At 39.7% G+C, this 12,070-nt stretch overlaps 1 protein-coding gene across 1 annotated transcript in view; it reads left to right on the forward strand.

The window, feature by feature from the left end:
* The window catches only part of lrrk2 (leucine-rich repeat kinase 2), a gene marked incomplete at its 5' end in the record, with an annotated part of 36,571 nt that extends 24,612 nt beyond the window's left edge, over positions 1-11,959 (forward strand). The window contains 19 exons of the mRNA XM_042496050.1: positions 260-447; positions 553-707; positions 820-966; positions 1,057-1,248; positions 1,446-1,592; positions 1,793-1,905; positions 2,319-2,509; positions 2,903-3,063; positions 3,173-3,343; positions 4,372-4,472; positions 4,668-4,880; positions 5,444-5,637; positions 6,041-6,113; positions 6,285-6,475; positions 6,898-7,050; positions 7,561-7,787; positions 9,316-9,384; positions 9,491-9,623; positions 11,280-11,959. Of these exons, the coding sequence (XP_042351984.1) occupies positions 260-447; positions 553-707; positions 820-966; positions 1,057-1,248; positions 1,446-1,592; positions 1,793-1,905; positions 2,319-2,509; positions 2,903-3,063; positions 3,173-3,343; positions 4,372-4,472; positions 4,668-4,880; positions 5,444-5,637; positions 6,041-6,113; positions 6,285-6,475; positions 6,898-7,050; positions 7,561-7,787; positions 9,316-9,384; positions 9,491-9,615 (2,811 nt within the window). The remainder of the gene's footprint in view (positions 1-259; positions 448-552; positions 708-819; positions 967-1,056; positions 1,249-1,445; positions 1,593-1,792; positions 1,906-2,318; positions 2,510-2,902; positions 3,064-3,172; positions 3,344-4,371; positions 4,473-4,667; positions 4,881-5,443; positions 5,638-6,040; positions 6,114-6,284; positions 6,476-6,897; positions 7,051-7,560; positions 7,788-9,315; positions 9,385-9,490; positions 9,624-11,279) is intronic.
* Between the last annotated feature and the right edge of the window lie 111 nt (positions 11,960-12,070).

Below are 12,070 nucleotides of genomic sequence, written 5' to 3' on the forward strand. Positions count from 1 at the left end.
AGGCTAACTGAGCTGACTTCACATCTTGTTTTGGGCTTAAATCTGATGCTGAAAATAAGACAGCATCTTTACAGTTTTTTTAAGCAAAGAAACAAATCTACTCAAGCCTAGTTATTATATCTACACTATTTATTACCAGATTGTTGTTGTATTCAACTGAATTCAACTTCAGTCATTGAATGTTTTTGTTCAAGGTCTTTTTATCGGAATTTAAAGACCTACAAGTATAATTATTGTGTGTCGTCTGTTCCCTGTGTAGAAACTGACATTAAAGAGCTGTAGCTTCTGGGAGCATCCTAAAGGACTCGTTCAGCGCTCAGTGGTGGAAAAGTTTCTGTTTGAGACCAAATGTTTCCCCAAGAGCCACCTGACGCAGTTCTTCAAACTGCTGGAGAAGTTTCAGATCGCTTTGCCCTTCGGGGAGGACCAGCTGCTGGTACCCAGCAGGTATGTTTTTTATTCTGCAGCTACAAATGTCTGTTGGTTTGGATTGTGCATTTCTCAGAGACCAGATAAATTCACATATCCCACCACTCATCTTTTCCTCTACAGTTTGTCCAAACACAGACCGGTGATAGAGCTGCCTCACTGTGAGAACTCAGAGGTGATTGTGCGTCTGTATGAGATGCCGTACTTCCCCATGGATTACTGGCCTCGCCAGATCAGCCGCCTCTTGGAGGTTTCTTCTTACTTGCTGTGTGGAAGAGGTAAAATAAACACATAGTAGACTATCTTTCGTCAGGGGGGCTACTCTGCAAATGCCATTAAAAACAAAGCAACTTAGTAATTTTTGCAATTATCTTGCTGTTTGTTTTCCAGAAAAAATGGTGAGACCCAATCGGATATACTGGAGGACAGGGGTTTACCTGAGCTGGTCTCCGGAGGCCTACTGTCTGGTGGAGGCCGCCTCAGTGGAGGAGAGCCCCTCCAGTTTCGTCAGAGTAACTGTGCCCTCCTCACGCAAAGGTGCCATTGCTTTAAAAAAAATACAAGCCTTGCAGGACACTGAACATATCTATGACATAAAGAGAGTAAACTGTCTCTCTTCCCCCTCAGGCCGGGTGCTGCTGGGTCAGGTGGTGGATCACATCGACTCCTTGCTGGAGGAGTGGTTTCCTGGCCTGCTGAACACTGACATGCACGGCAGTGGGGAGGCTCTGCTGAAGAAGTGGGCTCTGTACAGCTTTGAGGACGGCCAGGAGTGGAGCAAGATTCTGCTTGAGGATCTCTTTGCCTATTTCGAGAATGGTACATAAATCACACAAAAACCGGTACCTCTTTTGTCAGCGTTAATTCAACAATGTTCTTTTTTTAAATCCATGAGATATAGGCATAAAACATTGTTTGGTTTGTACAAGTGGTCAGAAAAAAAACCCAATCATTACACGTGCATGGTTCCAAATATTTAAAATCTGTTATGTTGATGATTACATTATTGATCATAGATTTTCTGCTGGTGAAAGCCGAGGATCCCCGCTGCACACTCCCCATCTCCCAGATCGCTCCTGACTTGGTGCTGAGTGACCAGCCTGCAGGAACGATACTGGACAGTGGAGAGCTGCATGTAGACATGTCTAACGAGAACCGACTGGGTATGCATATCTCGTTTTCCACGCATAATAATTTCAGTTAGTTTTCAGCTCATTATTTAAACCGAAAGTATTGGTAAAAATGTACAAGACAATGATTTCCATTGTTTTCTCCACTTGCTTAAAAACTTACCATTTTCTGTTTTTTTTGTCATATTGCCTTAAAAAGTTAAATGAAACACAGAAATATATTTTGTTCACAGGGGATGGTGGCTTTGGAACTGTCTATCGAAGTACCTACAAAAATGAAGAAGTAGCTGTTAAAATATTCAACAAGCATGCATCTGAGCTTTACATCTACAGACTCCTCAGACAGGTAACACTGACGATTTAAAACTAGAAGAGTGCTCTGGGTAGAGGGCAGATCTTCGGCTCGCAGCCACTCTAGATACATCTTGCAATTCCAGCAAATGTTTTTAATCACTGAAACACAGCCGTTTCTGCTGTTTTTGACTAGACTTTGAACAGTATTCACTTTGTTTGTAGGCTACAGGACAATTAAGTATGGAGTAGCAACAATAAAGGCAAATTAAAATAGCCAAAATAAAAAATTTATCTAGTCACTTGTATAAATACAAATTTCAAGGAAAAAAGCACCAACTCAACAAAGTCTGCTCGTTTGTAAAATCAGGCAACTTTCTCTGGACAGCAGTTTTTGCTTAACTGTAGTTTACTGCCACCCTTTTCACATACTTTATATATACACTTCTTTTCACCGGTTTTCTCCAGGAGTTGGCGGTGTTGGGTCGTCTCCGTCACCCCAGCCTGGTGGGTCTGCTGGCAGCTGGTGCAGCTCCTCAGGTCCTGGTGATGGAGCTGGCTCTGCGTGGCTCGCTGGACTCCCTTTTTGAACACGAGAACGGCAGCCTCAACAGAAAGCTCCAGCACAGGATCGCCCTGCAGGTGGCTGACGGACTCAGGTACAGAGTAAGGGATGATGGCATTTCATTCCTTGTTTTGTTCAACCTGTCAACTTTTATTTGTCTTTAAAATACATGGAGGTATTGTTCCCTTAAAAAGTTTGAGGATTGCTCACAAGTTTTGGAAAGTGTAATAGAAGTCTTGTGTAGTCCAAATCAAATATGATACAGCACAGTGTAATTCTCATGTAGCGCAGAACTCATTTCACAAAATATGACACGTTGTTAAAAAAAAATCTTGACATAATTATTAATCAAAATAATTACTAGGATTATGACTTTGTTATACTAAATAGATCTTTAAAATCATATTCAAATGTTGAAAAATATTGCGTAAAAATGTGAGAATTAGAGAAGAAAATCATCAGGTAATTGTTTAATCTGTGTGATCAGGTACCTTCACTCAGCCATGATCATCTATCGGGATCTCAAGCCTCACAATGTCCTTCTGTTCAACCTGAAGACAGACTCTGAGATCATTGCCAAGATTACAGACTACGGCATCGCTCAGTATTGCTGCAGCATGGGAGTGAGGAGCTCAGAGGGCACGCCAGGTTAGACGCCGCGCCTCCTCCGACTTTATATACGTCCGTATTATATCTGACCTGAAAATCTGGCCTGTGGTTGTATTTCTTTTGAAATGGATAACTGCATATTTGGCAGGTTTCCGAGCACCAGAGGTTGCCCGAGGTAACGTGATCTATAACCAGCAGGCCGATGTGTTCTCGTTCGGCCTGCTGCTCTATGACCTCCTGACCTGTGGTGAGCGCATCTCTGACGGCATGAAGTTCCCCAGTGAGTTTGATGAGGTTGTAGTGCAGGGAAAACTGCCAGGTAATAATTAGACACTTCTCTTGTTCATTGTTTCATGTGTTGATGTAAGTCTGAAGTGATATTAGCTACCATTCTTTGAAGTGCCACTGTGAGTTTGATAAAGGTTGCAGTTCAGGTAAAACTGCCAGGTAATAATGATAAGCTCTGTCCTACATTGTTAATGGTGTTTATGTAAGTCTGATCTGATGTAAGCCACTATCTTGCTACTGTGCAGATGTTTATGAATAAGATTAGATTAGATTAACTTTATTAATCCTGAAGCGAATTGAAACATCAAGCAGCTCACAGTAAAAAAAAATTACACAAGACAAGAAAAACAACAGATAAAAACAACAAACAGATTTTTGAAAACAAAATTAACAACAAGGCAGAGGGTCAGTAGTAGAGAAAAACTCCACAGTGAAAAAGACTCATTCCTGCGCAAACTGGCCTAATTATGTGCAAATTGCAAGGAATTAAAAAGTGGAAGAAAGGACTTCCTAAGGTGTTCCCTGCTGCAATGCACAGTAATAAGTCTGTTACTTAAAGTGCTTTTCTGTGCTAGTGCTGTTTTGTGCAAAGGATGCTGCTCATATAATGTTCTTGTAAGAGATAACTCCTTAGGCGATATTATAAGTTTAAACTTTTATTTATTTATTTACTTATTTTAAACAAAAATTGTTGTTTCTACATACATTATGATATTCAGCAATTAATAAACTGAATTCTGGATTGATCCATTCTGAAACTGCTGGGCTCAAAAGCATATCAGGTCATACATACAAGATGATCAACCCATTTCTGCTCATAATTGAAACTATTGGTCTGTTTTCTGCTGTTTTTACACATTTGAATATGTAAACAAAAAACACAACCATTCTTAGTTTCTATGACTATTACTTTCCCCCAAATCCTACCTTTAACTTTTTCTGATATTGTCTGAGAAAAAAGGTCATATTCAAACTGCCATAGATGGGGCATGCATTGATTCATAGATAAAAGACAAAGACAGAGAAAATTCACTGACATCTTTAATGTCTTGTTGACAGATCCAGTAAAACACTACGGTTGCTCACCTTGGCCTGGCTTCCAGGCGCTGATGAAGAACTGTTTGAGGGAAAGTCCTCAGAGCCGACCCACTTCTGCTCAGGTTAGGAACTGAACACTGTGTAACTTTGTTTAGAGGCTGCTTTTGTTTTTACTGTTAATGCTGCAGATGCAACAAGGCAGCACCCTTAGTGATGTTAAGAAAGTAAGGACAGTGTGGCAGACAGCATTGCATCAACACATGTAGTTTCATGATTAAAACAGAAGTAAGTGTTTGTGGTTTCGGTGCTGTGTGCAGGTGTTTGATCAGCTGAATTCAGGGGAGATGTTGTGCCTAATGAGGGAGCTGGTGGTTCCCCGGGCGTTTAACGCCGAGTGCTTCACAGTGAGCTGTGGCAGCGGGGACGGCCCCTCAAACAGCCACAGGGCCTGGCTGGGTGGAGGCAGCAGCACCCAGAGATTCGGCTCCATCACAGCCGTGGATCTGGACACCAGCACAGTCAGTACACAGGTACCAGCAACTGTTTGGTTTTATTTTGAAGTGAAACAAATACTAAAGGAGCTCTTTTATTTGACAGACTTTTTTTTGTAATGCTTCAAAATTAAAATCATATCTTAACATTAGCATCAGTCCAGTGTCAGTTTTAGTTTCATTTTGTTATGCTTAGCTCTCTAAATATGAGGAAGCATTAGGTGACATGTGGTTGGATTACCTTCTCATTCCTCGACCAAAGAAACATCTTTCACTTTCATTTGAGGAGGATCAAGATAGTCAATCATTTTGCATGTCTCTGTGGCATTTAGTGTGATCAAATTACATGCACAAATGATCCACCAAAAGAATTTTATACATAAACTGCCTCAGACAAGTTTGTTGTGACTGAAAAATTAATAAGCATTTATTCTGTGAACATAGCAGCCGTGTAAAAGTGCAGATACAACAGTATGAGCACATGATAATTATACTTAATCTACTTTTTTTTTTATAAAATAGTGTCTTTTGATGTTTTTATTTTTTGATTATTCATTTCTCTTTTTGAGTGTTTGTCCATATGGCCGCTCTTGCTCCTACAGGAGATCGACACCAGTCCCGTGTTGTGTCTTGTGACTGTCCAAATCCCGACCGAGGCCTGTGATTGGCTGGTGGCAGGCACCCAGTCTGGCTCCCTAGTGGTCATCAGCACTCAGGACACCTCGACTTGGCATCACCTGCAGAGTGTCACAGATGCAGTCACCTCACTGTACTTCCATGTGCACCCTCGCCGCAGGTAAGTGTCTGTTAAAACATTAAATCTGATGAAATGCTAGTGGAGAATTTAACTTCCTGCTGCTTCAGATGAAGTGCTGAGTACAGTTCATGGTAATCTCCCTGTAAGATTTTGATATTTCTAGTACAAGAAATGGAAGATCTGGCCACATTTTAATTCAACAAATAGTTTGAGATATCTGTCTATTGAAGAAAATGTGCACAAGTCCAGGAAGTTTATATTTTGTGTCAGTCTGGAAAATTTGCAGATGAGATATTTTCTGGGAGCAGACGACACACAATAATTTACTTGTAGGTCTTTAAATTCTGATAAAAAGACCTTGAAGGGTGTGCACATGCAAAACAAAATAATTATGCTCAATATAACTTTTCAAATGTTCTAGATGGTTTTCATTTCTCCTCAGCCAAAGAAAGAATTACTTGCTGATTGGGACAGCCGATGGCGTTCTCACTGTTTATGAAGACTCTGTTCTCAAGGTAAATATTACATATTGAATAAAGTAAAAGATCCAGTGTGTTTGTTCTCAAAGGTTGACATTTTTTTCATTATTTGATTGATTTCTGAGATTTTGCTCAGATATTTCTACCCCGTCTTCCCACAATGTAAATGTATGATATTCAGTGTGAGTTTGTTTCTCCTCCCTGTAGCAGAACAACGGACAGCCGGTTAAAACTCTCACTGTGGGAAACGTCAACACACCCGTCATGTGTCTGGGCCAGTCGGTGCATTCTCTGGACAGCAGGTCCGTGTGGGCTGGCTGTGGGACCAAGATCCTCTCCTTCACTGCTGAATACGACATCTGCAAGAGCATCGACACGAGACCAAATCTCATCTTCCAGTGAGTCAGTTGTCCCCTTTCTGCAGACGAAGGGAGGCACATCCTTGTATTAATGCGACAGTCTACCAGCTATCTAAAAAGCACCATAAATTACATTTAGTCACTAAAGAAAGGTGCTGTTTGCTGTTTCAACAAAAAATTAAAAAATATGATGATATACATTCAGACTTTCATTTGAAAACCTCAACAGAGGCTTTAAATGTAAGAAAACTTGGCATTCAGTATGTTCCTAATTGGCGTGAAATTTAATTTTGTTGTTTGGAGGAAAGCTTTTCTAACTATTATTCCTGCATGTTTGACAGGATTAAAGTAAAAAAAGAAAACAATGAGAATTAGATTAGAGTGAAGACTTGAGTTTAAAGTTAAAGTCAGACCTTATCTTATTGGGTTTGACAGTACAGTTTTGTGTGTGTGCCCCTCAGGCAGCAGCGGCTGTTGGCAGGTGAAGCGTGTGTGTCTCGGATGGTTGTGGATAAATATGTTTACCTGAGCAAAACCGGAACTCCAACTGTCGAAGTTTGGGATAAGAGGAGCGAGAGGATGGTGGATTGCATCGACTGTGCACAGATCATCAGGTATGCACACACACACACACACACACACACACACACACACACACACAAACACTCTTACACACACAGAAATAGTGCAAGTTTTATCCGCAGTTGCACTCCAAGTTGTATTGCCCAATGTCTTCCTTTTTGTTGGATTTAAATGTCTTTTGTTAATTATAGTGTATCTTGAAAAGCAGAACAGGCATCATGTCATCAAATCACGCAGGTGATGTGTTTTGCATTTTCACATCAGTTTCCTGCCCTGAAAAAATAGCAGATTAGTGTACTGAACATGACAAAAACAGCCACTGTGGCTGAATAGAGACAGTAGAGAACGAGAATTGTGTAGAAAAATGTGAATATCCTCAACAGAAAGTGTTTGGATTGTCCAGAACCAACAGGGGTGGTATTCATGCATTCTTTTCTAATACAGTCTATTATCTGTTTTATCTGTCACAGTCTTACAGCCTCTGAGACATTTTAGAGATTCAGCTGTTTGTATGACTGTAGCTGTATTTCCTCTCGTCGCAGACACGAATCTGGCTGCAGAGGCAGGCAGGGCAGCGAGGTGGAGGTGCCCACTGAAGCGGCTCCCTCCTGGGCCAGAGTGAAGGCCCTGCTGGTGCAGAGCGCTGCAACTCTCTGGATCAGCACCAGAGGGGGCCATCTGCTGCTGCTGGAGCTCTCCAAACACCAGGTGCTGCAGGTCATCGGCCCCTGCTGCCGCTCCATCCGCTGCATGGCCTCTGCACTCATAGGTAGGAGCTTAACTTTCATCTGTTGGTTCAACCATGTATATACTTTTCATGCGATTAGTATTATTATGTGATGCCAGCATAGTACCACATCTGCAAGTAATTGTGATGTGTATTCATGGTGTCTTTGTGAGGACGCACTCTAATCTTTATTTGACAGAAGCCTCATACTGATACTTAATGACCTTGTTGGATTTTGAGGCAACATGTTGACTAAATTTGCATTTTAACAATGAAAAAATACTTTGTGGAAACTATAACAGCTCCCTCTGTGGGTCAGGAGTCCATACTGGGACCTGTTATATAATATATGTTAATATAGAGCAATTTGTTAACTAATACAGTCCTTGCCCTTATGATTGATCTAGTTAGCATAAGTGTGTATGTTTTAAATGAGATTGTGATCATCTCTGGCTCCTCTGGAGAACTTCACACTCAATAGAAGAGATGGTTTTCCTGCATGCACTCATTTGCTATTTTATTTGCATTTTTTTCCTCAGCTTTGAGATTAACTGTGTTTTAATTAAATTTTTCTACTGGGCTTGTAAAGAAGTAACAGATTTTGTTTTTTTTAAACAATGTTACTTTTATTGCTAGAGTTCCCTAGATCAAAACAGTTTCTCCTGGTTGGAATTCCTTCAGTATTTATTGCTCAGAAAGTTTTTTTTTTTTTTTTTTACCAGGAGCCAAATTATCCATAGAGGTCTCTTCCTCTCCTAAACAAAAAGACCATTTGATTAAAAAACACTAAATAAAGCAGTTTCATGTTAAAAATCAATGCTTCTTGGACGCTGTTTGGCACCGCAGGGGCTGGAGCTGAGCTGCCGCTAAAGTTTGCTTGTTTTTCTGATAATGTAAGATCCAAACTACCTTAATCAGTTTGGAATATATAGTTAAAAATGACCAAGATCTAAAAAGTATATCATAAAATGCATCTTAAATTTTAAAAAAAAATGACAGTTTATGGCAGACAACCACATCTCTGTCACATGTTAAAGAGGCATATAATGCCACTGGCAGGAGACCGCAACAAAATGACGACACAGACTGTGTTCTTGATTAAAAGTACAGATATTTCAGGGTTTGAACTTTGTTTGAAATGTTAAAAATACTGTAAACACAAAACTCAACAAAATACATAAAAATTTTGTTTTTAAGATGTTCAAATGGAGAAGTGTTTGAGTAAATTTAAATCATTAATAATACCGCAATGGAAACACTTAGCGAGTAGGATGGAGAAAAAAGTAAGGAAGCTGAATTAGCAACAAAAAAAAACACATAATACCATAACTGTGTTTTTCTTTTGTCTTCCTTGATAGTGAGTCATGGTCTGTCAGGGCTTTTTGTGTAAGAAAATGTGTGTAACAACCCAGCATGCTGCCCACACTTTGCCTGCGTGGTAAACTCAATATGTCAGTCCTCTCTGTTCTATGTCATTATTTTCTTGTTAAAACGCTGCATCGAAACAAACCTTTCTGTGAAGCCTCTGTGCGTTTTCGATAGTGACAACAGATCATTTTTTCATGAACAGAAACACTAAACTGGAAGAATGTTGTGCTGGTTTTGGGCAGAAGATTGCCACAAGACACAAATCACTTTGGTGAGTCTGATGGTTCATTGCTTGTCACACACTGATGAAAACAGTTGTCTCGCTGTGAGTGTCTCTCTGTTGGGGTTGTAAAGTGCGAGTTTGTCTCCGCTCTCAGATGAGGAGTCCGTGCTGATGGTTTGGAACAGCACTCTGCCGATGGAGGTCAAAGACTTGAACAAACACTGTCAGAAAAGAGAGCAGATTGCAGCCAAAATGAGAGAGCAGCTCCATCATGACTGAGCAGACATGTATGTATTTTGCATTTTATTCCCTTTGCAGCGGGCGTTTCAATTAATTGCTGTTTATTTTGATTTAAAGCAACTACTACTACTAGGAACTTTCATTCTGACAAACTTTTCGGACAACTGCACGTAAATTGGGCAATGTTGCATTAAAACAACATTGACCTGTGGTTTCATATGAGTCACAAACTGCGGTTTCCTGGATGGAAGTCTGGTGTCCAACCTCCCTACGCACACTCGCTCACTCTTTATACTACATCAGTTGCTCTCAGGGCCAAGTATTGCCGCAGATGGGTTTACATTTGAGTTACTTGAAAGCACATTGCGAAAGGTTGCCTTTGGCATGGATTACATGCAGAGGGTGGTGACAAAGCGGCAGTATTTGAGAACGGGCTGTTACGATATAAAATTGGCTCATCTTCTTGCTAATGGTCTTGTTTGCTTATATAAGTTATATAGACAGGGTTTCCACGGTCATGGAAAAGTCATGTGATTTCAAAATCTCATTTTCCATGCCTGAAAAAGTAGTGGAATTAGTAAAAACCATTATAAATTTTGGAAAAGTCATGGAATTGTGTTTTAATTGTTGCAGTTATCTTCTTTAGATAACTTTCCATGTCTACTTCCAAGGCTTAAAAAGCGTTGCACTCTTGTTTTTCAGACTTTCATCCAAAAGTGAGTGTTTAACCAAATGCATTAAGAATATACTGAAAGTATGATCATTTCTGTTTTCGCTTGTGCTTGAACGCCAGACTGATATGCTGTAAGTGCTTGTATTAGTATTTAAAGTCAATATGAACCTTACTAACTATAAGGGATTAGAAAAGGACGTTGTTGAATTTTCATACGATAATTTATGTTTAGAACAGAAGTAGTAGTAGTAGTAGTAGTAGTAGTAGTAGTAGTAGTAGTAGTAGTAGTAGCAGAAGTAGTAGTAGTAGTAGTAGTAGTAGTAGTAGCAGAAATACTATTAGCAGTAGTAGTAGTAGTAGTAGTAGTAGTAGTAGTAGTTGTAGTAGTAGCAGAGGTAGCAGTAGTAGCAGAAGTAGTAGTAGTAGTAGTAGCAGCAGAAATACTATTAGTCGTAGTAGTAGTAGTAGCAGCAGAAATACTAGTAGTAGTAGCAGAAGTAGTAGTATTAGTAGTAGCAGAAGTAGGAGTATTAGTAGTAGCAGAAGTAGGAGTAGTAGTAGTTGTAGCAGAACTAGTAGTAGTAGTAGTAGTAGTAGTAGCAGAAGTAGTATTAATAGTGGTGGTAGTAGTAGTAGCAGAAGTAGTGTTAATAGTAGTAGAAGTAGTAGTAGTAACAGAAGTAGTATTAATAGTAGTGGTAGTAGTATTTATAGTAGTAGTAGTAGCAGAAGTAGTATTAATAGTAGTGGTAGTAGTAGTAGTAGCAGAAGTAGTGTTAATAGTAGTAGAAGTAGTAGTAGTAGCAGCAGCAGCAGCAGCAAAATAGTAACAAAAGTAGTAGTAGCAGAAGTAGTATTAGTACTAGTAGTAGTAGTAGTAGTAGTAGTAGTAGTAGTAGTAGTAGTAGTAGTAGTAGCAGAAGTAGTAATAATAGTAGTAGTAGTAGCAGCAGCAGCAGCAGCAGTATCAGCAGCAGTAGTATTGGCAGTGGTGGCAGTAATACCAACTAGTTTTGAATATTTTTCACAGAATATTCATGGAAAAGGGATCAACTCTCCACTGATCGATGTGTCAGCAGCACACATTAAAGAAGATGTTTTACCTCATTTTCTGACAGCCATACTTTCATCCCAGTGCACTGACCAACAACTGAAGAGGAGGGGGCACATTGCAATGAAACCAAAACTTCCTTTTTTAAAGATGCACACTTGCCATGAAATTCTGTGCCATGTTTTAACAGAAGAAGACAATCTTGGTGAAGAAATAAGCTTTGCGAAGACATAAGCTTTTCTTAAAGGGACACAGATGGTCTAATATGTGTTGCCATCGGGGCTGAGAGCAGCGCAGATGTCCAGGAAGCTCCTCACGTATAGAGATGTTTGTTCACCTGTATTATGATTAAAAAAACTGAAACTGGAGAGAAAGCCAAAGGAAAAAAAGCCCTTAAAAGTGTATACTTGATTATTTATTCTTCTATCTATGTGTTTGTGTTTGTGTGTGTGTGTGTGTGTGTGTGTGTGTCTGTCTGTCTGTCTGTCTGTCTGTGTGTCTGTGTGCCTGTGTGAGTGTTTACCTGTGAGCTAATTCACTCCACATTATGAAACAAGAATTTTTAAATGCTGCCAGTTGTACACAGTTTTTATGTCATGTTACTTAAAAAAAAGTCACTTTGTTGGTGTCAAACTGTCAGTAAATGATGATTTATGTACTGTGATGGCTCTATTCATGGTGCTTTCAGAGCATTATTTTACAAAAGTACTCAAATTCAATTTTTAGTTATTTGATTTACAGATTTTAGAGAAATACAAATAGCTTTTTTT

The sequence above is a fragment of the Plectropomus leopardus genome, chromosome 11, assembly GCF_008729295.1.
Source record: "Plectropomus leopardus isolate mb chromosome 11, YSFRI_Pleo_2.0, whole genome shotgun sequence".
Classification (NCBI taxonomy): domain Eukaryota; kingdom Metazoa; phylum Chordata; class Actinopteri; order Perciformes; family Serranidae; genus Plectropomus; species Plectropomus leopardus.